At 40.6% G+C, this 25,963-nt stretch overlaps 1 protein-coding gene across 1 annotated transcript in view; it reads left to right on the top strand.

Moving 5' to 3' along the window:
* Positions 1-25,963, top strand: part of MNAT1 (MNAT1 component of CDK activating kinase) — a 116,996-nt gene that overhangs the window by 72,094 nt on the left and 18,939 nt on the right. The window contains exon 7 of the mRNA XM_002200599.7: positions 10,298-10,419. Within this exon, the coding sequence (XP_002200635.1) occupies positions 10,298-10,419 (122 nt within the window). The remainder of the gene's footprint in view (positions 1-10,297; positions 10,420-25,963) is intronic.

Below are 25,963 nucleotides of genomic sequence, written 5' to 3'. Positions count from 1 at the left end.
CAATTGTTCACAATAAAGGGCAGTTTCATTGGAAAAGGGCGTGCTTAGAGTTACTTTCCACAGGCTTCTGCCCTGTTACATGTGAAGGGACTCAGTTCTCCTGCATACACACATTGTCTTTGGTGAAATCTCTCCTTGAAAGATTTAATATCTTAAAATTTGCTCTATGATCAGCAATTCTTTGAACTCTCAAACAAGCAAGTGCAGATAACTTCAAATATCCATTTGAAGTCTGATTCTGAGGAATGCTTATGTTGATTTTGACCTTAGAATGTAAAGTTTGATCTGTCTCAAAACTGCAGTTTTCTAGCAGAAATGTAAATACACTCTGAGCTTTTTTTAGGTCCCTTTAAAGTGTGCTCTGTTTCCTGAAGACAGGGTCTTTATTCCAGGGATCCTGGATATTCAACCCAGGGAAACCTATTTCTCTTCATAAGGCTCCAGACTCAGTAGCTGATGTCTAATCAGCAAAGCTTGCTTGCACGTGCTTTTGCTCAGGAGACACCAGTCTGTGGTGGTTTAGATTTGAATATAACATTTTTGGTAATTGTGAATCTTCATAGACTAGAGAAGGGTGAAGGGTGGAAGCTAATTGAGATGATTTAGAGTTTTATATAAGCACATAAAGCTGTACGTTGTCTTGTTGTGTTTGAGTTGGAAAAGCGCTTTTTAACTACTTTGACATCTCACTTTTATTCTCAAACATCTGCTTTAGATTGTTTGCCATAAAAGTGTAAGAATTAATCTTGCCCTCATTTTTGTTATTGCTACCAGAAACCAAACTATTTTTATTACTTCTTGTATAGGGATTTGGACCCTGAACTATTTTCAGAGTTTAGGAGAAAAGGAGTTTGTATTTTATTTTCTTTTCTTCTCCCCTCGTGCACCCTCCCCCTGCCCCTCCCCCCAAGCTCACAGGTAAAGTTAATTAAATAATAGTTTTTAAGTGTACAAAGATGTTCATCATGGCTTGTAAAACTGTAGTAAGCTCTGCTGTGCTTTATTTGGTCCAATACTAAGAGTTTTAAGGGGATTCAAATGATCAGCTTATGTTGGTTTGTATCTCAGAGCAGCAGCTGCCCTGAGCCAGGGTAAGCATTTGCATCATCTGTGGCGAGCCTGGTACATATTTTACTGATTGGAAATATGTGAAATTCAAAGAAATGAAGACCTTCCTATATGATTAGCCCTTTGATTAACAAATCATCTTAATGCTTGTTTTTGGGGCTTCCTTTTCTGTGGGATTGCAGCTTGTTTGAGTTGTTTCCCAAGCAGCAGCTGGTGGCCGTGGCCTGGGATGTCAGTGCAATCCCTGATCCAGCACGCTGCCTTTGAGCGGTGCCTTTCCCCTGTTGGGTCTTATTAAATGTCAGGGCACTCTGCTGATGTGGCTCCATCCAGTACTTGTGCCAGAGCATACAGGAATCTTCCCTTCTACAATGGAAGGGTTGTTTTTAAAGCAAAACTATCTGTTGTAAGCCTACAGCAGGAAATACTCAGCCATTCCTCCAACTTGCTCGAAATGCAATGTTTGTCCTGCAGTTGCTTTCACAGCAGTCTACTTTTTCAGAATCTGTGGCAACACTTGCTTTTTAAAAATTTGAATACAAGTGTTTTAGCAAAAGGGTTCACAATGAAACCAATTAACAAGATAAAACAGATGAGGCATCTTTTTATATTGTAAACAGATAAATATGGTTATTCAGGGACTGAGTGTGAAATTGCCACGTGCTTTTATCTGTTTTTGCTGCCAGCTTCTATTTTCTCTGAGATTATAGATTTTTCATGGGAGGAACCATTCCTTTTTCTTTGTGTTAAAGATGCCTTAGATATTTCTGGTGGTGTTTCAAGGAGGTAGGAAGCTGTAGCCACTCAAACCAGGGCAACACAGCAGGCCACAGTAGTTTGTTCACAGGAGGACTTTTTGCAACTCTCTCAGGATCAGGCAAGGCCTACAAATAGGCTTCTTGGTCCTGTGAAGTTCTGTGAATCCTGTCCAAAGGACTGGTAAAATTCAGCTGCCATGGGAAGTAAGTACACACAACTTGAAAAGCTGTCATGTGTCTGTGGTTGAGATTTAAGCATTGTCTTGTTATACCTACTTAAAACATAGGTGGGAACTTGCATGGAAAGAAACTGAACCTCTCTGGAAGGAAAAAAGTAAATTTTGTGCAGATTAAAAATGCAGTTTCTTCTACCCCAGGGAATTTTTTTGTTTAGTTTGAGAGAATTAATATGCATTTTCAAAGCAGTGCCATGAAGTGTGTGTTATGTTTGCAGTGAGTCCCCTCCTGTCCTGAAACAGTTGGTTCATGTTTACTTTTGTGCCCTTTATGCAAATGGAAAAAGGCTAGAAATAAAGTGTTTTTACTTTAAGTAATAATTTCTAAATATATTGCTAACAGTTTTCAATTTTCATTTAAAACGTTCTACTAAATACAGGCCGTAAATATTGTGAAAATGTATAATGTACTGCTAATGTCTGATACTTTTAGTTTTTTAAATTTAGGCTTCAGTTTTTCTGAATTCCTTCTTTTTATCTTTTTGCCTGTTTCTAATAATTCACCCTTCCTGTTTTTCTATTCTGTTCATGCTTTTCCTTTCATCTTCCTTTATTGTCCTTTTCTTAATATTTTATTCCTTTTTTGTGTCTGTTGCTATAAAAACTTCCTTACTTTCTCTTGCCAGATGATCATCAACCTTTAGCAGTCCCTCCTTAAAATCTAGCTATTCAAGGAATCTCACTTTATTTCTTCCCTTTATCAGGCAGATATAAGCCATACTGAATGTGATGTTCTGCATTTTTATCAATGTTTATCTGGGTCTAGGCTGGATGCTCAGTAAAACAGGGAATATATCTCTGACTTCCACACACACACACACACAGAGTTACTCATCTCCTGCAGTCTGAGGTCAGCTTTCTGCTTTAGAGAATCTCAGGAAAGAGCAGATAATGGAGTACAGTGATGTATGATTCTTTATGAGCTGCTGTTCTTCCAACACAGCAGCTGGTTTTTACAGTTTCCACTGTTCTCCAGGAAATCCTAGATAATTTTCTTGCATAATAGAGGGATCATATCAGTGTAACACACAGCTTTAGTTGAGCAAAGTAGGAGTGCCAGTAGATTCACCTGTGCAGAGACTCAGGCAGTTGTTGCTTGTTGATGAGCAATGCTTTGTGCTCTGACCTCCACTGCTGTGTCTGTCCCTCTCTCATTGTTCATGATGCACAAATTGGCATTTACCATTTATTCCTACTTCATGTCCCTTGAAAAATTAGGTCTTAAATGTGTGTATTTAAAACAATGTTATATTAAAGCCTTAAATCCTATAATTAGACTGGCTATTGTTGATAGTTAATACTGTGCTTTGTTGATAGCCAAACCAAAATGACCAAGGCTCCAGAAGTCTGATGGTAGAGATGCAACAAAAGTTTGTTTTGTTCTGCTTAGTGTGCTGTATTACCAGCATAGCACACTGAGGACTGGTGAAACAAAGTGAACAGAACATGGACTTTAAGTCACCTGTAACAAAACATTTCTCTAAAAATGGGAAGAACTTGCAGCTATACCCTGAGAAGGGCCACATAGAGTCCTGTAAAAGCTGCTGTAGGAAAAAGCAATACACGAGCTGATAGTAAGGTTTGCAAATGTAACTGGCATTCCCAGGGTGTCCAAATGCCCCTCAGCAGCCAGCTCATGGTGTGGCCCTTCAGTACAGCTGAAGGTGGCCAAACGGGCACCAAGTGCAGGGTGGAGGTCCCGGGCACAGAACAAAAGGAGCAGAGGCAATTGAGCCATGTCTGGCACAGTGACATGCACAGAACTAATTTCTTAGGAGCTGAGACAGAGCTGGGAGGAAGATTGAGAAACCAGTGCTGAAAGCCAGGAGTGTGACCCATGGGCTTATTAGTGACATGAAAGTAATGTTGTTTTTTTAATTCTTCATTCCCCGAAATAACCCTGTCTTGTGCACTGGGCTATCCTTTGAACAGTGGTGGGGATTTTGAGGAAAGCTTGGCAGATCCTGCCAGAGCTCTGGGGTCTCTGCTGAAAACAAGAAGGTGACTTGTTGCAGCAAACATCCAGACTATCCCCTGAATCCTGCCTGGGCAGTGCTGGAGAGGACAGTCCCAAGCAGGCGTTGCAATCCATGGGCATGAGGAAAGGGCACCAGGCTTTTCTGTGAAGAGAGGAGGCACTAAATCCTGCCCTGGCTCTGACCCAGCAGAATTGTATTTGGGCTTGTTAGATGGACACAGGCTTTTTTCAGGGAGATTAGAGAAATGGGGCTTTTTGGCAGGAGCTTAAAGATAAGTCTGGTCAGGTAATTACTTATGTCAGAAAGTTGTAAAGGAAAATTTTGGACCAAGTAGAACTAACGGTGTGATTTAACCCATGTTAGTCCGTGGTTAATTTTACAGGTACCTGTTTGTGTAACAAATTGCATATATCTGACTGCCTTTGTTAATAGCTTCTTCAGGGCTGTTGATCTCTTGGCTTATTTCTGTCATTCCTAAAGAAAGCACATCTTTCAAACCTGTTTTGGCATTTGAAAATCAAGTTACTCTGGAGGGCAAAAAAGGTCTAAATTTAGGGAGATTGTTATTAAGTGTCTGAAATCATCTACCACACAGAGAAGGGAGGGTTGGCAATCTTGTGTCTCTGATCTTGCCATTTGTGGTCAGATTCTGGTTTTAAGATCAACAGAAAATCTTAATATTGGTTCTGTTTCTTTCTGTCAGATCATTCGTTCTTTCAGTTTTGCTTCTGAAATATCCTCATAATCTTTTACTTCTCATAATCAAGTAAATAAATTAGATTTTTATTGTTGCTTTTCAAGAGCAGAGAGAGAGCAGTTGATATTTAAATCTTCGAAAAAGCTTCACTGGCACAGGAATTTTAGGCCAACAAATAGAATTATACATTTTAGTTTGACATACTTTGTGTTTATTTAAAAAGGCTGTGGAAGACAGAGAGGCTAAAGGTTAAAATAATATTAACTAAGCCCTCCAAATCTATCAGTTTCATTCTCCTTTTCCTGAGTATTACTGTAGTCAAAGTAGTTAATCAGAATCAGAAGGCCACATTAGCATTGCTGACATGGATTTGTCAATAGTGAATTGAGAGGGTGGAAGCTGGAGGGGGAGAATAAATCCACAACAACCCAAATTCTGGATCACAACACATTGCCGAAGATATTTGCATTGATATCTGTAAGAAATTGTGTTAACATGAAATCTTTTCAAAAGCTGAATTCTGTTATGAGCTTAACAGTAAAATAGTTTCCTAAGATTGCTTATACTGAAAAATTCATGGAATTTATAGTTTTGTTTTGATGTTTGCTTGAAAGCATTTGGATAATTACATGCTCAGATGATGGTGTGTTTAAAAGGGTCTTTGTCAGCCTCTCTGTCCTGCCATGTACAGTGGAAGCGGTGCTGGGGATGTGTTTTAGCAGCATCGTGTCCTGCCCTTCCACAGCCCTCGGTTCCTCCTTGTCTCCTTTGGCCAGGCTCAGGAGAGTGACCTGACAGTGAAAAGGGTTAAATAAAAATAACATTGCTGCAAACGGACTTAATGTGAGGTAGCGCAAATGTCGCTATTTCTGTTCTCTGACGTGTGCAGTGGAAGTGGGCTGATAGCAGAGCTAAGTTCCTCAGCAGAGAGAAATTTAAAAGGCAAAAAGATTGGCTCCAACAACGAGTCCAGCTGCTACTAGCACAGAAACTTGCCTTGTCTGGACAAGTTTTACTGACCCCAGTCTCTGGCTTCTGTCTCTTGCCTGGAGATGTTTTTGTGGCATAGCTGTTCCTCCTCTTTCCCCTACTAGTGCATTTTTGGTGTGAGTCTCCTTTCTCCTCCTCCTTTGCTCTTGAAAGATTTCTGGGAATGCTGTCAGTTGTTCCTTTTTGCTGCCGAGGGAAGGAGGTGGAGGAAGGCAGTGTCGTTTTGGAGACACGGACAGGGAGAGAGGGCAGGACAGGAAGAAGTGTGAACGCTGCAACTTGGGCTGATGTTTCTGTCCTCTGTGCTAAAATAACCTCATTCTGCTAGCAGGTGAAACTGATGTACCTGGCATCTGCCAAGAATCCCGTCCCAAACCTGTGTGAAAGGTGCAGTGATACACTGTAATTTTGATGCTCTAATAGCCATGATTGTTCCTGAAAGAGTGTTGTTTTTGTTTAAAGTAAGCTCCTTGTTACTGCAGGGGCAATTCTTTGTATGTAATCCATGGCTTTTCTTTTATTAATGCCATGTTGTATCACAATCTGAAACCAAAACTGGGCACTGCTTTTGTTTCTTTTTCGGCTGGTAATTGTCTCAAACAGTCTATCAGCCAGTCAGTTTTATTTCTAATACAAAGACTTTATTCAACCCCACTCCCAATTTAATTCTGTATGTCTCTCATCTGAACCCATACAGCACATGAATAGAATGTCAGTTGCTCACAAATCCATTGCTGTGCAGGCTTTTATATAAACAAAGTCCTAAGGATAAGCAAATGCCTTCCTTCTAATTAGCAGCATGTTTTGTGGTTCCATACATTCCAGTATGTAATAGACAGCTCTGGTGCCTAAAATAATCCCAGGGAAAACACTCGTATGCTCTGAAGATTGGGGTGGGAGGGAGAGGAGGCAGGAAAAAGTGTTGTCTGTGTTCTTGGAAGCCTTTTCTGTCTTCATTTGGATGCTGTCAGCTTCTTTTACACAAACATTACAGCATCCAAGGGGAATTAGAAATACTTACCCATGACCACATCAGATTTTAGGTTTGTCAGGAGAAAGCAATGCAGAAGCAGGACCTTGGTCCCACTGCTTTCATTTTGGTTTCAGCATGCTGATAAATGCCTCCTAATGCTGGAAAGAGGTAAAGCTGACTGTCTAGGTGGAATACAGGAAATTTAAAAGTCTTATCTCATAGCTTAGAAATGGGTTTTGGATCTGTAAAAGTGCTGTGTAAGTCCAAAGTAACAGTTATTGTCTGTTGTGGTGTCTCTAAAGTTACACAGCAGCTTCCCTTTTATTACCAGTCTGTTATGAAGTGGTTAGGGATCACTTGGGACAGAGAGACAAAAGTGGGATGCTTCTGGTCAAATGGCTCTTAACTGAGATAATAGTGGTCAAATTGGCCTTTTAACTTCAACAAGGTTTTTTTGTGAGTCAGCTTATCCCAACAGCAGTAGAAACAGGAAAGGCAATGGTTTTGGTTTTCATCCTAGCCTTTTGCACCTATGCCTTTTGGCCATACCCAGTTCTGGGACCTCACTAACCTGTACAGGGCTTGAAAGTCTGTAAGCTCAGTAGCCTGAAGGTCAGACAACCAAAGGGCAGGAACAGCAGCTGATCATGGGGCTTTTTACCCACTGCTAAGTGGAATGTAATCCACATTGCCAAAGCACATCAGCTAAAGTTGTGGTTTTGGGAAACAAAAACAAATGAGCTGTCTCATATAGCTGCATATCATACATCCTTGAGGTGCAGATCTGCTGGCTGCACACAAACCAGTGCAGTCATTTTGCCATGCAAATGCCATCCTGGTTCCTAATACTTGCACCTTGCCCCATGAGGGAGGTGAGAAAGACATAGGAGAGAGTCAATCTAATGAACCAGACATGAGCTGCCAGTATTTAATGATGAAGATAATTAACTATTGCAACAGCTTACCTAGGGGATGTGCCTGTACCTCTGTGATCTGAAATCTGTCTAAATCTAGATTGGATGCCTTTCAAAAGAAGGTATTTTGGCTGAACTGCCAGTCCTTGGGCTTCATACAGGAACACAAAATGTCCTGGCCTGTGCTGGGCATGATGTCAGACCAGCTCAAGGAGGGACAGTTTCTATAATGCAGCTCCTGTTCTGACATTCTGCTGTTCTCCAGGCCACCACAGTGAGTTGGTGATGCAATTCCACACAGAGAAGTCCTTCCCCATGATCCCTGTGCCCCCCATACCCCTGGGGTGCTGACCAATCAGCCTTCCCACCATTCCCTTACAGTTCCTGCTTGGTCATCTGAGAGCTAATGACCATCGTGATCCTGTGACCTCAGGCACCTTGGGAACCCCACAAAGGGGAAAACAAATGAAACATTTTCATCCTGTCCTCCCAGGAGCTTCCAGAGGTGGACATCTATAGCAGCATAAATGGTGGTGGGGAAGGAGGGCAGTGATGATCCCAGCCCATGTGTTGGGCCTTCCTGTGTCTCTTGGCCAATGCTGGCAGAAATTGCTCTCATTAACAAAGTGTCAGGAAGGCATCAGTGGCAAATGTGCTGACAGTGAGCAGCTGTTCTGGTGGTGTCCTCAAGGGATGGGGTGCCTGCAATCTGAGATTCTTCTTTTTTCCACACAGAAGTAATTTCCCAAAGTATTTACCATGGTTTTGATCTTTGCCCAAAACTGAAATTTCTTTTCTATGGTTGGAACAAAATTTGGATTGGAAAGAGCGACACTCTTCACTCACCAGATGAGGTTTGACAAATGTAAAACATTGGTATGACTTTTCATTTGGTTTGGTTAGAGACAAAGATGTTGCTAAAAATTCAAATATGAGAGTCTTATTTAAGCATTACCCTCTTACAATGGGTGTAAGAGGCCCACATAAATATAGCTACAAAGTCCTGTATTTTAATAAACTTGGATACATTGTAAATTGACAACTTCTAGGAAAATAAAAACCCCTGCTTTTATGTCCTAAAATATCATGAAGTGGGATTAAAGCTAAATTTTTAACCTTTCTTTTCCTACTTTTTAAAAATGTTGCAGCAATAGTTTGTAGTACAGAAATAAATGTGCTGGCCATGAGAGTTGGAGTGGTGCGTGGCTGACTAGAGAACGTTTTTCTCATCTCCAGGACACTGTCCCCATAGCAATGTCAGCAGTGGCCTCTCCAGCCCCCCAGGCATTGCAGAAAAAGCCTAAAACTCTTGTTTTCATCACACACACAGGGGCTGTTTCACTGGAAAACTTGAGCTGCTGATATTTCCGTAGAGATCGGCTTAGATCCACGATAATGCTTCTCAAGGACTTACATCTTCAGTTTTCTTAGCTATTTTCTGCAACTCCCTAAACAAAAATATCTCTGCTCCAAATTCAGAAAGGTCACTGTCTTCAACCACAAATTTAATTAACAGCTTTCCCCTTCTCCAGACTTTTTCATTCCCCTCTTTAGTTAATTTTAACTCGGTGTCCCACATTAGGAGCCTGTATTTTCCACTTGAGGGAGTAGATGCTCAAAGGAGTGGCCCCAGGGAAGCTCAGCTCAGTAAGTGATCACCAGTGGGAGCCAGGCTTATACACAGCATTACACCATGGAAAGCTTCCCATCTCCTGTTTCAGACAAAATGTCTACAAAAACAATACTACTACTTTGCTAAATTCCTGCATTCTGCAGATGGGAGACTCAATTTTTACAGGGAAAGCCAGGCTGTTCTGGGGCAGCTCACAGTGCTCTGTCTTTTTGCTGCTGCTGCTAATTTTTGTGAGCACCATAGAATACAGTAGAAAATTGAAACTGTGTGAAAGATCAACAAATCAGTGTAGAATGTCACGCAGCAACATCTGTTAACTTTGGCTCTATCTCACATCCTACTGACCCCCTCCTTCCCAGCTACAAGTCTCCTGTTTTGTGAGAGCCCCGAGTGATAGGGACTTGGAGGGGAGGGGTCTGGAAATGTCTTGCTGTTTCTCAGCAGTCTGAAGGTCTTGCAAAAGTACTGTCTTGAGTGAAAGCTTAATGTTTGTGTGTTTCTATATTTTTAGTTACGAAACAAATGGGAATTTGCTGAATGAATTAATTGTATTGCTCTGTAAAAGTCTATCTTGAGAGCCATTATGTATGGGAGCTTACAAAGCCTGTGGAGAGAAAGGAAAGTGGCTTCCCTTTCTAATTAGGGCTTTCAGGAAATCATTGATTAGAGAATCAAGTAGAGTTGTTCAGAGGCATTTGTTTGATAGTACTTCAGATAAATGAAATTAGTGCCTAATAACAATTTTCCTAGTGACGCTGGAAGCTGCTGTACTTTCTAATGGTAAGCTTGCCCTGAATAAAGCTTCTTCCCCCCTTCCTTCTTGTCCAAACAATTATAGCTGATGAAACATCATTTCCAATCTGTAGGTCCCAGTAGAAAAAATGTAAATCACAAAGGGGTGATATAGTGAACAGTATGCTCTTAGTAGGATGGTGTTTATCTGGACCAAGTTAATGCTTGTTCTTATATTGCATGTAAAAAAAGTCAAAGCAAAACCTTGACCTTGATTATATGTAGGAATATTTTACTTTTTTTTTTTTTTTTAACAGGGTCAGCAAATTTCATTAGCTCCCATTCAAAAGTTAGAGGAAACTTTGTATGAATATCAGCCTCTGCAAGTGGAGACATATGGACCAGAAGCTCCAGATCCTGAAATGTTGGGAAAACTGGGGTAAGTAAATCAGTACATTTTAATTCCCATTTCTGTCATTATAGCTGGGATTGTTACCATCTTCAGATTACCAGGGATCTTTTTCTTCTTTCGTTTTTTTTAGGGATCTTAACGGAATATCAGACTTCCTGCCCAACCAACATTTTGTTTGGGTGGATAAGCTGAAATTTTTGGTCCTCTTGCCTTTATAGATCTATTGAGAGCTGGACTGGATTGCATTAGTGTTTTTAAGGTTGTCCTTGGCAGTCATAGTGAAGTAGCTGTTCATTTTCAGTTGCACGGTATTAAAAAATAAATAAATAAAAATCTGGGGCTTAATTTACCCAGCTGTAAGCCAGTAAAAATATTAAAGTTGGGCTGTTTGCCATGGAAAAGGGTAGATTTACTTGTCGGCTGCTGTCTACAGTCAAACTGTGTTTGTGAGAAATGAAGCACAGAGCTTAACTTTGTCAAAAAATATAATGTGGGGTTGGTCCAGCAGCTTGGCAGCATTGTGGTGTGCATCCATGTTTGAAAGGGAGTTTGGGAGCCTTTTATGTCTGGGTAAGGGAGGTTAGGGAGTCCAGGAATGATGTATCTGCTCTCTGAAGATGTGGTTGTAGCTGAAATGCCACCTGAAAATGGTAGCTACTGGGGGAGTGTCACTTAGCTCATCATGGCGTGACCCTCAAGGTCATCAGCACTTCCAGTGTCTGGAAAACTGCATGGCAGAACAAATGTGCAGGCTGGCAAGGCAAGAAAGAGTTTTAAAAAATAACAGTTTACGTTTGGCTGTGCAATCTGGGAAAACTGAGGCCACAAAGTACTGAACAAAGTAGAGGCAATTTAGTGTGCAATTTGGGAGACCACTGAAATCCAAACAGGAATCCCATCTAGTTCACTGGCATGGGAGATGTTGTATCTCATCCAGAAAATGACAGGGGTAGATAGACTTAATAAGGTAAATAAGCAACCTAATGGTCCTTCAGAAAACTGAAGTGAGAACTGACAGTGAAAGCTGTCTGGAAGTGAGGCTGTCTCCATTTTTATTGTTTCTGTGTCCTGATGCCTGTAATTTTTATTATCTGGTGTCAAGCTTCTGCGACCAAGTATTAATTAGGAGTTTAAACTTGGGCAGAGCCTGGTTCGGCCTTGGCCACCTGTTTGGATGGAGCACAGCTGTGAGGGACCTCCAGTGTGAGAGGGGCTTGGAGGCCCCCTCAGCCTCATCACAAACAAGAAAAAGATGGCTTGTGCAAGGAGGATTCCCTTTGCCTGTGCCCCATGAATGCTGGTGTCCAAATCCATCAGGATCAGCCATCTATGTCCATCGCATTTAGTGCACCAGTTCTGAGGTAGCCCAATGCTTTGCAGAGCAAAACCTTTTAAAACCTGCAGTTGAGTCTGTGTGGGAGCATATTCAGAGTAGGGTTTGCTAACAATGCCACAGTCTTTCCTTGGAGACGCTTTGAAATGTGCCATTTTCCCCCTGTGAGCAGGAGCAGCCAGGCTTGTTGGGCTTGGCTCTGGAGGTGCTGGAGGAGCCGAGGGCTGCGGGGTGGCTCACGGCTGCCTGGCTGGCTTGGTGGTGCCCACCAGAAGAGTTCCTCTGAGTCCCGAGGCTGTTTGCCATTCCAAAACAAATACATCAATGCTGTGGCTTCCCAGCCAGCACAGCTCTAACCCTATTCCATGGGGTGTCTGAAATACCTTAAACCGTGCAGGGCTGTTGGTTTATATATTTGTGTTTCTGTGTTTATATGAACTCATGCGCATTTCCTGTTGATGATGAATGCTTAACTAACGCGCCTCTGTCCCTGCTTTGGGCTGGGCAGGCAGCTGCACACAGCTGCCTGGCTGAGGCAGAAGAGCTGGGCACAATGTAAACCTCTCCAGATAAAGACTTTTAGTTTCCTGTTCATTTGCACTCATAAAAGGCCTTGCTGGATGGGGTTTTGAGCCACCTGGCCTAGTGGGTGGTATCCCTACCCATAGCAGGGGGGTTGGAACTACATGGTCCTTAAGGTCCTTTCCAAACCATTCTATGATTCTGAATGTATTTTGTTGTTTCTATTTTTTTTTCAATTTTAGTTTCTCCTTATTTTCATTTTCCTGTTAAAAACTTTGTAGCCTGACATTTATTGCTGCTAAATAGTTCCCTCAATGTCCAGGCTGTTATCTGAGTTTCTGGAGCCAGAACTATTGCAAAGACAATTGTCAACCTCGTGACTTTGAATTCACTTAAGGTAGCATAATTTACTGACTTTTTTTCTTAAAGATATGCTTTTTTTAATCTTCAAAACACTCAATACAATGAGTTTTTTGAATATTTCCTTATCTCTAACCTTCTGCAATACCTGCTTTATGTTTCAGCATTTTTTTCTTAGTGAGTTGCTGTAATGAAGGACACAGCTGGCAAGAAGGTTTTAGCGAAGAGCAAGAAAAAGGGTGAATACTTATGGGGTCATGTAGAACATTTGTAAGGAATCTTTTATAATTTTTAAAAAATGCTTTTTAAGATGACTTGTATTATTTGCTTATTAGACTTTTCAAAAAATGTAATGAGCAGACCATAAACTTAATTTTGCATTTTTCCACTGCTCTTCTTATTTGCATATTTTGCAAATGAGTAAATTTATGTTTAAATTGTACTTACAAATTTGTTTTCCATTTCCCCTGGGGATGTAAATTTTCTTTTTTTTTCTTAAGTACAGCAGAAAAGCATTAACATCCTTGTGCATCTTTTGTTAGGGTGTTGGAAATCTGAGAATAATGAAGATTTAGGATTTCTTTTCCCCCCCCAACACAAATGATTGGTATAATGTGTAGGGATTTGTGTCCTTCAGTCCCCCATGAAGGTCACTTTGGTTGTTCAGACTCGAGGACCAGCTCACGCCTGTCTCAGCTGTCAGATGAAAACGTGACTTGGAAAAGGGGAGAGGATGTGTGAGAGCATCTCCCAAACATGTGGTGCTGCCCTTGCAGGAAAATGGGGTCTTGGATCACTGGAACATGCCCATCCTGGGGGTGGCTTCTGCAGCTGCCTGTCCCTCCACGATGACTTACAGCCCTGGGTCTGTGTGGCTTTGTCACTGCTCTGAATTACTGAAGTGTTCAGGGACGTGCACTGGGAAATGGTTGGTTTGTGCACGGGGCTGGGGGCACAAAGCTGATTGTTTGGAGAGAGATCCCTGCCTTATCAAGGGCTCTACCGCCACTTCTGCTGTCACCACAAACTATTAGTTTGGACTGAAGTGGGGAGTGTCACCTTTTGGTTCAAATTGGTGCAAATCTGTTGAATTGCTTTTTGGGGAGATGTGTGGCTGCAAGAGAGCACGAGGAGCACCTGGGTGCTTGGGCACTTGCTGCCAGTACTTGGAGATTTTCTTAAATGGGCAAAAAAGGCTTGTCTCTTAATTTTTTTTTTTCTTCCTCATGTTTTAGCTGAATATGCTGAATTTGTGTGGTTGGAGGTCTGCGTTTTTCTTACTGGAAAACAAAAGAAATGAAAAATATAACAAACTGACGTTCCAAGTAGCGAAAGAATAACACAGGATGGGGATGGAAAGTAGTTGTGTTGCTTTAAAAATGTATGTTTGATACATTTTGTAGTTTTGATTTTAAAGGAAAAACAAAACAAAAAAGCCCCCAAGGATCCAAATGATGTTTTTTTGGAGGTCCTGAAGAATGTAAAGACATTCCTGACAGTAATTGTAAGTCTGTTTTACAGGAGTGGCCACACAGCAACCACCAAGTTTTACAGCTGGGAAGAGCCATACACAAGCTACTTAAAAATTGACTATAAATTGAAAATCTGCTTATGTGATTAGCATTTTGGGTAAAGATATATAAACTTCATGACTCAAGGTTAAGAAGCAGTCTCTAGTAATCCAAAGTAAATCATACTCAACACAGTGCCAGTCATATCCTCACCATTCTCATAAAATTGAGGTAATTTACAAGTCAGGTTAAAAATTTCTCTTTGCAGCAGACCTTGTAATCAAGTCAAGCCTGGTCTGCTTAAAATAAAATTGCGTTTGCCTACTTAGCTTTGGAAAGATCCAAGCTGAATATATATATGGGTGTATATAAAAAAATCAGGTTTGCTCCAAAAATATTTTCTTTAGGGAAAAATATGACTTCTCTTTGATCTATCAACTTGTTTTCATGTATAATTGCATTGTTAGGAGCACCCTGGTTAATGTTTTGTTTAAACAAGATGCAGAAAAAGAAGTTCAATAGTGAACACTAATCTAATGAGGACAGGTAATATACTTAGATAAATTAAAAGTTAAATCTAAACAGAATGCCATTTTAAGAGTTGAGGGGGTAAGTACTGAAGCAGAGTGGTAGTGCTGTGAAAATCTGTACATACAATGAACGGTTTTAGCCCACTGTGCTTTTTCTTATGAACAACTGGATTGATTCATTCCTTTTTTCCTAGTGTAGGACAGCTCAGGCATTTTAAATTTCGCATTAAGATGAGGTTGGGTTTCATATCTGTTAGAGCTTTGTTAGTGTTTAATTTTTAACCTTCACTTCAAGTGGAAAATTTCTGCATATTTCTTTGTTGTACAGTGTTGTAGTGTAATTTGAAACACATGTAGAGTTCTGGCACTTAATCTAGAAATGACTCGTGTAACTTCTTTGCTGTCAGTCATTGTGATTTTTTTTTTTTAAGTGAGGCAATAGTCAGGATGGTCTCCAAACTATTCTTACAGCATAGCTGAGCTGGTCTTTGGCTGGATTAGCTTCTGCTAGAACCCTGTCAGTGTCTGTGTAGGGTTCGAGGCAGTGAAATAACTGAGAATTGATTTTGAATGGATGACAGAACTGCTGGGCTTTAAAAGTCCATAGCAGGTGATTTTTCACATCTGCTCTGTCACTGGGGTATGCAGATATTTCTTGAATTTTGGAAAAGGAGAAAAGCCACAAATGAAGGGCTGATTTGATCTGCTTTGGCCCATTGGTTTTGAACACTGAATTCATTCTACTCCTTTTAATGGAATCTAGTCTCTCAATAAGCTCAGTAGTCAGAGTCTAAAGATTGAGTAAGAGCAAGGGAAGCTTGTCTTGCTTTGGAGGGAACATAGAGGGCTGCACTCCTTGCAGGAATTCTCTTGGCTACCAAGGCATATGGTCTGAATTTCCCAGAGTCTCCTGTTGCAGGGCCTGATCCTCAGCAGAGAGAGATTTCTGTCTTCTGCAAAGTGTTTTGCATTGGGTACCTAATGAATGAGAATTGGCAGGTAAGGAGTGATTTTTGCTTTAAAGACTCAGCTGCAGTTTCCATAAAGCCTTTTATTTTTTGTTCATTTTATTATGAATAATTGAATAAAAACCCATGAATGGCAAAACAAGTACTGTGTGGGTGCCCTTTTTTGAATCATGAATATGGCCAAGTGTGCTGTCTCTTTCAGGGCAGACAACAGAACTGCCTGTAAACCATCTTGGCCTGGTTTGATATAGAAACTGTCTGGTATTGCTTTAGTGTTCCACAGAAATCCTACAGCTTCATTTTAGGATTTTTGGAAGGACACAAATTTAATATAGGGGAGGTAGATTAGAAGGAGTGCAGCCTTTAGTAAGTCTGAAATCTTACTGTTTAAGGAATCAGCTTTCTGGCAAAAAAGTCTATGAACATTTCAAACGACACCCCGTAGAATATGGTGTTTTGCATGGAGCTCTTCTGTCAAGGTCATTAGCAATTGAATATATTAAAAGTGGACTGCTTATGAAATGGAGAGTTTTGTTTCCTGTCCGCCCACCTGTGGGTACAGTGTGGGTTCTGTAACTGTAAAAGGTCTCAGGAGGGTTATAAAAGCAGAGAATATGGAAAATATATAAAGAAACAAAGAAGGAAACCTGCATATACCACGCAGTTTCTTACATGTAAAGCTGGCTGTAGCTGCGTGTTTACCACTAAATTAACCTCAAAAGCTGGCCCTGACAGCAGAATGTCCATGGTGATTGTTTTTGTTGGCCTTTGGCTTCAAAATTAACTCATCGATCTAACATGAGTCTCTGTGCTCAGAATACCGGTCTGGTAATGTTTTTTTACTTTTTCATGCAATCATGGAAAAAATATGTTTCTGCTCGAAGCAGTTGTCAAACAAGCTTCTTTCATCGACAATCAGACACAGGGCAGCTGAGTAAGGCTGTTTAGTCTAGAATAAATACTCGTGAGATTACAAGGTCGCTGTAGGAAATGTAATTATACCATTTATTCCAGAATAGTCTTTCTGTAGCATGGGCTTGCCGAATACTAAATCATACATTCATTAAAATACTTACAGTATGAAGAGGAAAAAAAAAATATCAGAGACTTAACGGAATGGAGATTTGTCTGCAAACTGTGCTACATGATCAAGCAGTAAATATTTAAAAATCAGGATGGTAATACGGCTTTATTATTGAGAGTTTGTAGGAGGCAAACCCGGAGTTGTCTCTGCAGGTTTGGAGGCGGTGCTGCTAAGTGGGCAGCTGAAAGGTGTCAGGCAAAGCTGTCTGCTGATGGATTATAATGTGTCAGGAGGCATCCAGCGATTGTGTGGGCCAAATGCCCTATTTTCTGTGCTCTTTGTGTCTCAGCAAATCAAAGCCTTGTTACTACCAGCCACTTAAAAAGACCTGATTGTCTGTGGCAGTTCTTATCTGTTATTGAAAGCCCTTCTTTGCTTTCATCCTTCCCTCCATCCCCTGCATTGATATTGCTGTTGAAGTCTGGTTCTCTTGTGACTCTGTATGTCCACGGGCTTCCCTCCTTAGCTGCTGTATTTTGGTAGAAGTTAAATTTTAGGACTTCTGTTGCATCCCTGAAATGATGGTAAATTTGGGATCAGTAGTTTTTATGCTAAGTATTCTCCTTTTCTTTACATTTTTTCCTTCCTTGCTTCTCCTGCACTCCATCATGTTCTCCTTTTTGAGTCTTTCTCTGGCTCCTTAGCCAGATGGATAATTGCACTGGGAATTGTGTGGTTGCCACAAGAAAAACAATATGTTTTACACATGCAGGAGAGATCTGTCCTGATTATCTCTCACTTCCAACAGCAGGGCCTCAGTGTCCTTCAGTTTTTGTAGTTCTTCCTGTGACAGAGCCCCAGATGCTTTCTTTGAGCCCAGTGTTATGGTACAGAGGCAGGAACACAGTGATGGGGAGCAAAGCCTGTCTGATGGAGCGTGTGGGAGCTCATGGAAATCCATTGCTGAGCTCCTCCTCTTTATCAGCATCTGGGCATTGCTCCTGCTCTGTGCTTGGCTGTCAGGAGAGATGGCACAACAGGGACTTGCTCTGGGGCGGTCTAAGAAAACCCTGGGATTTTCTTCTGAAGGTTTATTTGGATGCAATAATCTTAAATTATTTAGTCTCAGATATAGTTGAAGTAGAAAGGTAATGAGCATCCTATTTGAATTTGCCTTCTGAAGCATTTGTAAAAATTCATTGCAATAAAAATTTGGAAAGGAGGAGAGAGAGGCTTCCTAAGCCCTTCAACACTGTTGTTTAAGAAGGGAGGGTTATGTTAAATGAAAATATTTAGCCAGAGACAGCCAGCAAAATAGACCCATAAAGAGGAAAATAAACTCAGAAATGATGCATCATCTTGACTCTGACACTGATAAATACACTTGTAAAGCAGCATTCTGAATGAAAATTTTGTTCAGGTATCAACTGGCTGAAAAGGTGAGTTATGACTTCCCTTACATGGCAGAGGGAAGCATGAGGAGGTGTTGAAGCTTTCTGCAGCTTTTGAAGAAGTAGTTTGTGATTCTTTAATCCCCTTCAGATGGCTTTTTTGAAGGACTCTCTAATGCTTAAAGTTTCTCCGAAGTGTGCTTAGTGGAAGCAATGAAGGATCTCTTCCTGGAGGTGCAGGTCAGTTGCCAAAGTCAGTAATTCCAGTGATAAATTTCATCCTATGTATGCAACTGCTCTTAATCCTGATAATGATGGATGACAAGATTTTTAAGGGTTGAGCTGGCAGTCTCTGTTTTCTTATTTTGATACTGACCCTGTGGGCCCTCAGATTAGATCATGCTGGAGGGAAAAGTGGAGCCAGAGAACTTTTCCTAAGAGTTAATGATATCCCATCACAAGTGTGTTCTTCTTTATTTTTCCTCATTTCCTTAAAAAACACCCCAAAACATCCAAGTCTTCCACAACCATAAGAATTGGGATTTCTGGCTCCTTCCATTCCATCACTTTGTGCATCTGTCCCCAATGGCTGTCACACTTGCTGGAACAGCAGAGATTTTCAGGGTAAATGAGACCAGATCTGCTGCATGGAAGGGAATGGTTGGACAGAGAGGGGGGACCCTAAAAGTACCTTGACTGAAGCTCTTTGGATCTTTGAAATTGGAAGATATCCAAGGACAGGTTAAAGGTTGTTATCTCAGGTGCCTTTTGAAGTTAGAGACTTCATGTTGGGTCAAGGGGGAAAAATACATAATATGGCTTTCCTATCATGCATTATAGCTATTTCTGGTTGTGTTTTTTGTTAGTGGTGCTGCTTAGAGAGGGTTGAGGAATTAAAATGGTTGGCTGGAGATTATGTACACACATTTAGGAACCAATTTCATGGCTTTGGTTTTAAAGCCTTGCTCGTAGTTATTTGAAAACTGTTCTAGGTAAACAAGACATGCAGTGCCAGGCTTCCAGAAAGAATTGAGTTGTTCACTTCTCTCTCTACCAAATTGAAGCATTTGAGTTAGGCTGTGTTTCTAATAACAAAACAGAGGTTTGAACATAATGGGACTTCACAGCTGAACTATTGCTCAGGCTTGAAACACCACCATATTTTTGTTTCTTTAACTGGTATTAAATGTAAAAACATAAATCCTTTTCAGTGGGAGAGGAGAAGGGGAGATGGTTTTCATTTGGCATAATTTCCTGTGAGACGTGGTTCTAAACAAGGCCCATATTTACACAAGACAATACAGTTTTACATGTACTGGTATATCCAGCACGTTTTAAAATTGTTTAGCCAGCCCCGGGTATTAAATACCTTCACAATAAATGTGTTTAATAAAAGTAGATGAAGTTTGAAATAATTTTTTAATAATTTTACAGTAGAAACACCAGTTAAATCAACCCCACTGCAGTAATAAATGTCACAAAAACAATTAATTATAGTTGCTTGCCACTGCAAAATCAATTGTGTAACTGTTCTTCTAAAACTGACTTTTACATTACTAAATCCTAAACACTACACTTCTGTAACTTGTCAGAATCAGGTTTTGGTTAATAGATATTTTCAGTGATGTAATGGGAACTTCTGGCATGGAGTCAGAATATAATGGACTGTGATTAATGTTTTAATAAGCGCTTTTCTTCTACTTATGATGCAGCAGTGAAATGGTTTCCTGCTTAGATTGATAGAAAAGCAGGTGTGCGTACATACTTTTTTCTTTCAGTAAGAATAAGTTTTTCAATGCTTCTGCTTGAAAACATTTAATGTTTTTCCTTGAGTCAAACACTGCTGATTTGGGGGTTTCACTTTGTTTGCTTTAAATCCAGCTATTGCTGATATTTGTCAGCTGAAAGTGGAGGGTGCCATGGAAACCTATTCAGTACTTAAAGTAATTGCTTTATAAAAAAGGAAACTCATTAGTTTAAAAAATAGTTTTGATATATTGACATTTTCTTCAGTGGAAGGATTTGTTTAAAATAGTGTTGGAGTAATTTGAAAGTGTGCAAGAACACATACAGTGTTGAAAATATTAGCAGGTTAGATTTATTATGGAGGTTGATGTAATACACTTGCTACATCATGCTTGGTTACTTTTGTCCTGGAAGTAGTTGTGTTATTCTGTATTTTAAATATTTCTTTTTTTAAGAAAAAAATATTAATAAATAAAAAGGTATTTTAGTCACTGTTTTTAATGACCTATCAATCCAGATCTTTTACAGGTATAGCTTTTTTTTGCTTAGAGCTCAAGTCAGGTCTTGTCCTGTTGGTGTTTCTTCTAAGATGATGCTAAAGGTGAGCAAATTCTTCAGGCTCTTTGACATCCTAATGACATCTGGTGATGGTTGTGCACTTGGTCTCCACTATTCCTCTGCAAAACCTGTAGAAAGAGGTGTCCTATGTCTTGCTGGCATCATTCCCCTAGCCTGGATTGCAGGTCCCTATGCTCTCCAAAGTGGGGTGAGCCTTTCTGGAAGGATGGAAAAGGTGCTGAGGTCCTGGCTCCGGTGCAGGCGCTTTTCTCCCATCTCCGGACTCTTGTCGCCGTTAATTGAGATTCAAGATAATAGATTCTCCATCCCTTTGTTCTTTCCCCTAAACCTGGAATCTTACTGACTCCTCTGTTCTCAGGAGCATCGACCCATGCTTTAATTTTTCCATCAACTTTGGAAAAAATGCAGATATCAGCATACTTGTGTTTTTAATATTTATTGAGAATTTACCAAGCAGCCTCTCTACCTTGGGTTTGTGCCAACTCTCTCTACTGGGGTAGTGTCAGCCTTGCACAGAGAAGGTTACTTATGGTTTCCTTTATTTGCTACTGCTGCATTTGTCTAGTTCTCCCTTAAAAAGATGCAGGAGGCGAGTTCTGGCTGCTATCTTTATTTTCTGACTCTCTTCCAGAGTTCATGAGGAAATGCTCCTGAATAAAGCCAAAAAAATTCTACACCTCTTCTCCCCTTCCTGTTATTAGAAGGTTCTCTCTCTCTTCCCCCTCTTTTCACATTTAGGCCCTGATGGATTGGGCAGACTTCTTGCTCTGTGGTCGTTGATTCTACTAATTGTCAAAAGCTATTCCAGAAATGAGAGAGAAGAGATTTTGCACTCTGAGGCCATCTCAAAACTTGGAAGCATAAAGTCTCTGCTGTTCCAGACTCTCTTCAGCACACAGTTAATTTTGGAATGAAAAGTCCCACAGATATAGAGTCTGCAAACAATCTGAAATAAGGAAACCATATCTATTTTTTCCCTTGTTCCATGATGTAGGAGCATCCTGCTCTTTTTCTCCCCAGAAGCAAGGCAAGAATTGTTGTGAAGGTGTGAATGCAATGAGGAGTTTGCTTTCAGGAGTCTGCTGTGACTGAGCAGTCCCTTGCCTGGAGCAGTTTGGTCCATAGGATCCTTCTGGATCTTTTGGCTTTTGTCTAAGAACAGTCACCTGAAGTTGTTATTTTTGTATTTTGCATTTATTACCTCTCTCTTTTCTGCTCACCCGGAAGTGCTCTGTAGATTTTTTAGTTCTGCTGTATTTACTCAATTTATCCAGGCCTTGGAAAAGCTTTGAGTAGCAGAAGAACACACAAAATTGGAGTTGCCCAGTTCTACAAACATCTGAGCAATCGACAGTGTGATGACAGACCCTGGAGGTGACAGCAAGGATAGCTCAGTGCAGCTCCTTCCTCACCATTTTCACCAGTTCTCACAGTTAACACCTCCAGACTCCTTCCCTGCCTTCTCCAAAGAGCTGTAGGAAGTTCATATATTGCTTGCCTTGTTTCTGGCTCTGGTGTCAAAACACTAATCTGAAAAATTCACATCGAACTTGTTTGGGTGCTGAGCGTGGTAGGTTTAAAAATAAATAAAAGCTCCCCACAAGTCCAGTTCTGCTCCCAGCCCTGGCAGAGGAATTTGTAGTGGCTTCAGTGGGAACAGGATTAGACCTTACAGAGGTGCCTTTAATGTTCCTGCCCTTGGGCACCCTGGGTAGATATTTTGTTTTACAACACAGAGGACGAACTGTGTGTGTGCTCCCAGGCTCTTCCATATAATTGAGGAGTGTGCTCACATGGCTCAGGGATGTTTGCAAATGGAGCAAAGGAATGCAGCTACCTGTAGGACAGAGGGTGGGCAGTGAAGCCTTGTGCTGGTGCTCTTCATCCCCGAGTTCACAGATATTTGGCTTTTCTGGGAGCTGTTGGCTGCTGGTTGATTTTCCTGTATTTCAAAACAAATGCTGAAAACTTGCCTGGAGCTCTCTGCTCAGATCAGCTGCCCATATGTACTACAGCAGCAGGTTTTACAGGCTGTCTGCCCTGGGAATTGAAAACCAGAAAAAGAAAAGAAAATCAATGTATTTCCTTTTAATGCTATTTTTGTCTCCTTAGAAAAAGACTATGAATGGGGATAGCCAATAGATGAGATTTCAATGCTCGAGTATGGCTCCATTTCATGTCTTCCTCATGCACATGTGCATTATTTCTTGTTTTTCTTCTTTCTCCCATTGGTGCTTTGGTTCATTACCTGAAAAATGGAAATATCTGATTTGTAGTATCAGCATTAGTTTCTGGGAAGTACTTGCTACTTGCAGTAGAGAGAAGCATACAAACTGGGGTGTCTGGGTGGAGGTGATACTACAGGCTCCTGGTGTGTGCAAAGAGCAGTGCATCCTCTATTTTGGGCTTTGAAGGATGTTATTTGCAACAAATCCCAGAGTTTTTGTCGACTCATGACTTATATTTTGGTTTTATTCAGCATTTTTTTTTGTCCTTTGAGGGCTCCAGCAGCTGAAACAGCATCGTCTTACCACATGGCAGTTTCAGCTGAGCCTGGTGTTTGAAATGGCAACACTGCTAAATGTTTGTGACTTGTTTTTAGAACAGCATTTCAGCTGCCAATTTCCTTGAGAAAGCAAAAACAATATGAAAAGCAAGAAATACAAATAAAGTAGAGGCTTTAAATATTTCTGATGTACAAAAAAACCCACCCAAACCAAAAAAAAACTAAACAAAAAACATGCAGAAGACATGCTAAATTTATCAGAATTTCTTGAATATGAAAAACACATCTAAATAAGCATGTATGTTCCTGGATTCCCTTCACTTCTTCTCTAACTTATGCATAAACTCATTGATTAAATTCTCTCTTAATGAGCTGTTTCCAAACATTTTGCTTTTGCTCTGATAAAAGGCTTGGGTGCTCCCAGAAGAATAGCTGCCACATGGTGAGGGTAGATACAGGGGAGGATGAGAGTTCCCCAAAACCCTTCTTCCTGACAAAGTGGTGAAGAAACTGCAGTGGTACCATTCATTTTTCCAGGGAGAGGGTAGGACTTAGGGTGCCAGGAATAACTGCTTTGAGGGGATGATCTGTGTGCCCAGGAAAGCTGTTTCTTCTGCTGGAATTATTTTATTAATACCTATCTTTGTGCATGGCTATGTGTGTTTGCAGATATTGTTATGGATCATTTTACATTTACAACGTGATAGCTCCTTGCAGGTACTGCTGTTGTATTATTAGGTGTTCTGTAGGTCTGCAGTGCAGTGAGTTTTTCAGCAAGTACAGCTGAAACTCAGTGTTTTGCCCCAGAAAAGAGAAGGTAACACTCAGAACTCACTGCAGGAAAACCAGGGTGAATTCTGAATTCCTCTACCTTGGTACTATTTTGTGTCTGTATCCACCTCCTTACCTCCAGGAGAAACCAGAGCTCAGGTTTTGTAAGTCAGGCACCATTATCTGTGTTGTTTCCAGGATTAATTAATTTGTGGTGCTGTGTTTGTGTGACCTGTTCTTAGCTCCTGCCTGTGTGACCTTTGCTGTTAAGCTGTCTCTAACTGGAAAAAGTCCATGTTAGTAAGTGCTATGCATATTAATTTGAATAATTTATCCATTTCCCCAGCCCCCTTAAATTTTTTGACAGATGTACATTCTGCAATGGGCGACTTTTATATTTTCTTTCAAATGGTAGATGAAAGTTGTTGAGTATCACTAGGATAAAATGAGATCCCTGAAAGGAAAATACATCTTTGGATGATGAATCCCCATTTACACTTACTTCTTAAGAACTATCAGTAAATCATGCTTAATTTTTTTTTTTTTTTTTTTTGCATAGCACCTATGAAAACTAATTTGAATATGGTACTTAAAAAAATTAACTACTGCCTGCTTTTATTATAAAGCTAAAGGTAAGCTTGCATTTTTCATTGGGGTGTGTCACTAAGGGGTGTGTTAGTTCTTGGGGTGAAGAAATTTGAGATCAATATTGCCTCAATCCATAGGTCAGTGTAGGATATTTTCAGTGGCAGTGCATTAAATGGACAGGATATACAATGGAAACTTTTGTACTCCAGGGGGTTGAGGGATAATAGTTCTGATGCAGAAAGTCAGAAAGATGACCCACAGGACTCCTCTGAAAATATTACCAGATTATTTTCCTTAAAAAACCTGAATGTTTTCTGTACAGAAAATGAGGAGTTTGCATTGATACAGATTTAACCTCCATAAAGAGTTACAGGAAAACACTGCAAAACTCATGGTGAAGTTTGTATGTGTGGGTATATTTGAGATGGTTTTAGGGCAGCCCAGGCACACGTGTGCTCCAGCCTGTGCTGGAGTGGCACAGAGGTGGTCTGGGAAGAGCCAGCTCTGCTTCCCCTGTGGTTTTTGCTCTTCCATGGCTCCAACTGGTAGAACCTTTGTAGTACAAGAAGTTCTCACTCACAAAGGGCATCAGGTTAGCCTTTAGTAGATTTATGTGCCATAATATTATTTAAGCCTTTGAAAACCTGCCCAGCGCTGGCGAGGCAGATAATGCAGTACTTGTATGGGGCTACTTCAAAGTGAGCTCCATGGAGTGCTGGCCCTGCTGCTGAGAGATCAATACCGTCCTGTGCTCTCTCCCTTCAATCACATCAACAGCCTGTCAGAGGTGATGCACTGCTCCACCAGCTCAATACAAACAGCAGCTTCATTCTGGTAGGAAAGAGATTTTATTGCACCAAACCCCCTTTCTCAACAGAGTGTTTGGTGTTTTACTTCAGAATAGGTCTGTGCCCAAACTGAAGTGACTTTTTCTTCTGTGATGTGCTCTTCATTGCTGCTCAGGGACATAAAATCTGTGGAGTGTAAGTCCATAGAGACCTGGATGTTTTTTCTCAGTTATGCATCCAGTGAGTGCTCCCAGTCCCTGGCTGCCACCTGGGAGAGCTGCATTACTGGTCTGGCTGCTTTTAAGAGCTGATTACGAGGAAAGGCATTTCAGTAGAGAAGTGCTTTCATTCCTGCATTACCCACCATGCTGCTTTGTGTTCATGTTTTAACTGGAGAACTGCATTAAGCACGTTGTGTGTGTTACCCTTCTCTCCTCTGCTGCCTTTAATTACGAGGTTTATACATTGATGTACAGCAAATATTAAATTGGAGCTAATGGGAGGTGGGTTTGGGCCTGAGCTATAGTGCTTATACAATGTGATGAGATCTGGCAATTGACTTACCATGACAAAGAGTGGCATGACATGCAATCTAGTGGCATCACAGTGAGTGGTGTTTCACATTGCACTAATATTTTATGTAGCCTTAAGATAAAAAGCTTGGTTATAACACTCAATGCATAAACATGCATATACCTGTTTATGGCTGTATGTTAAAGCAGTGGCCCACACTGTTTCTTAAATTTCTTGTTGCAGCAAGGAGCTTAAATATCTTATAGTACAAGAAATTAAGCAGTTAAGAGCACAGAGCAGGAAAAATACCTGCTTTAATTTTCTACAGATGTTTCTGGTGACTGAAGACTAAAGGAGTTTCATAATGAAATAGCAAATTGCCTGAAAGAGGTTAAACTTCAGTACAAAGTTAAGCTGTATTTTAATATTCCAGGGAAGTGT

Source organism: Taeniopygia guttata, chromosome 5 (assembly GCF_048771995.1).
Source record: "Taeniopygia guttata chromosome 5, bTaeGut7.mat, whole genome shotgun sequence".
Lineage (NCBI taxonomy): Eukaryota > Metazoa > Chordata > Aves > Passeriformes > Estrildidae > Taeniopygia > Taeniopygia guttata.
The sequence above is the reverse complement of the archived record's forward strand: the minus strand, read 5'-3'. Positions and strand labels throughout refer to the sequence as shown.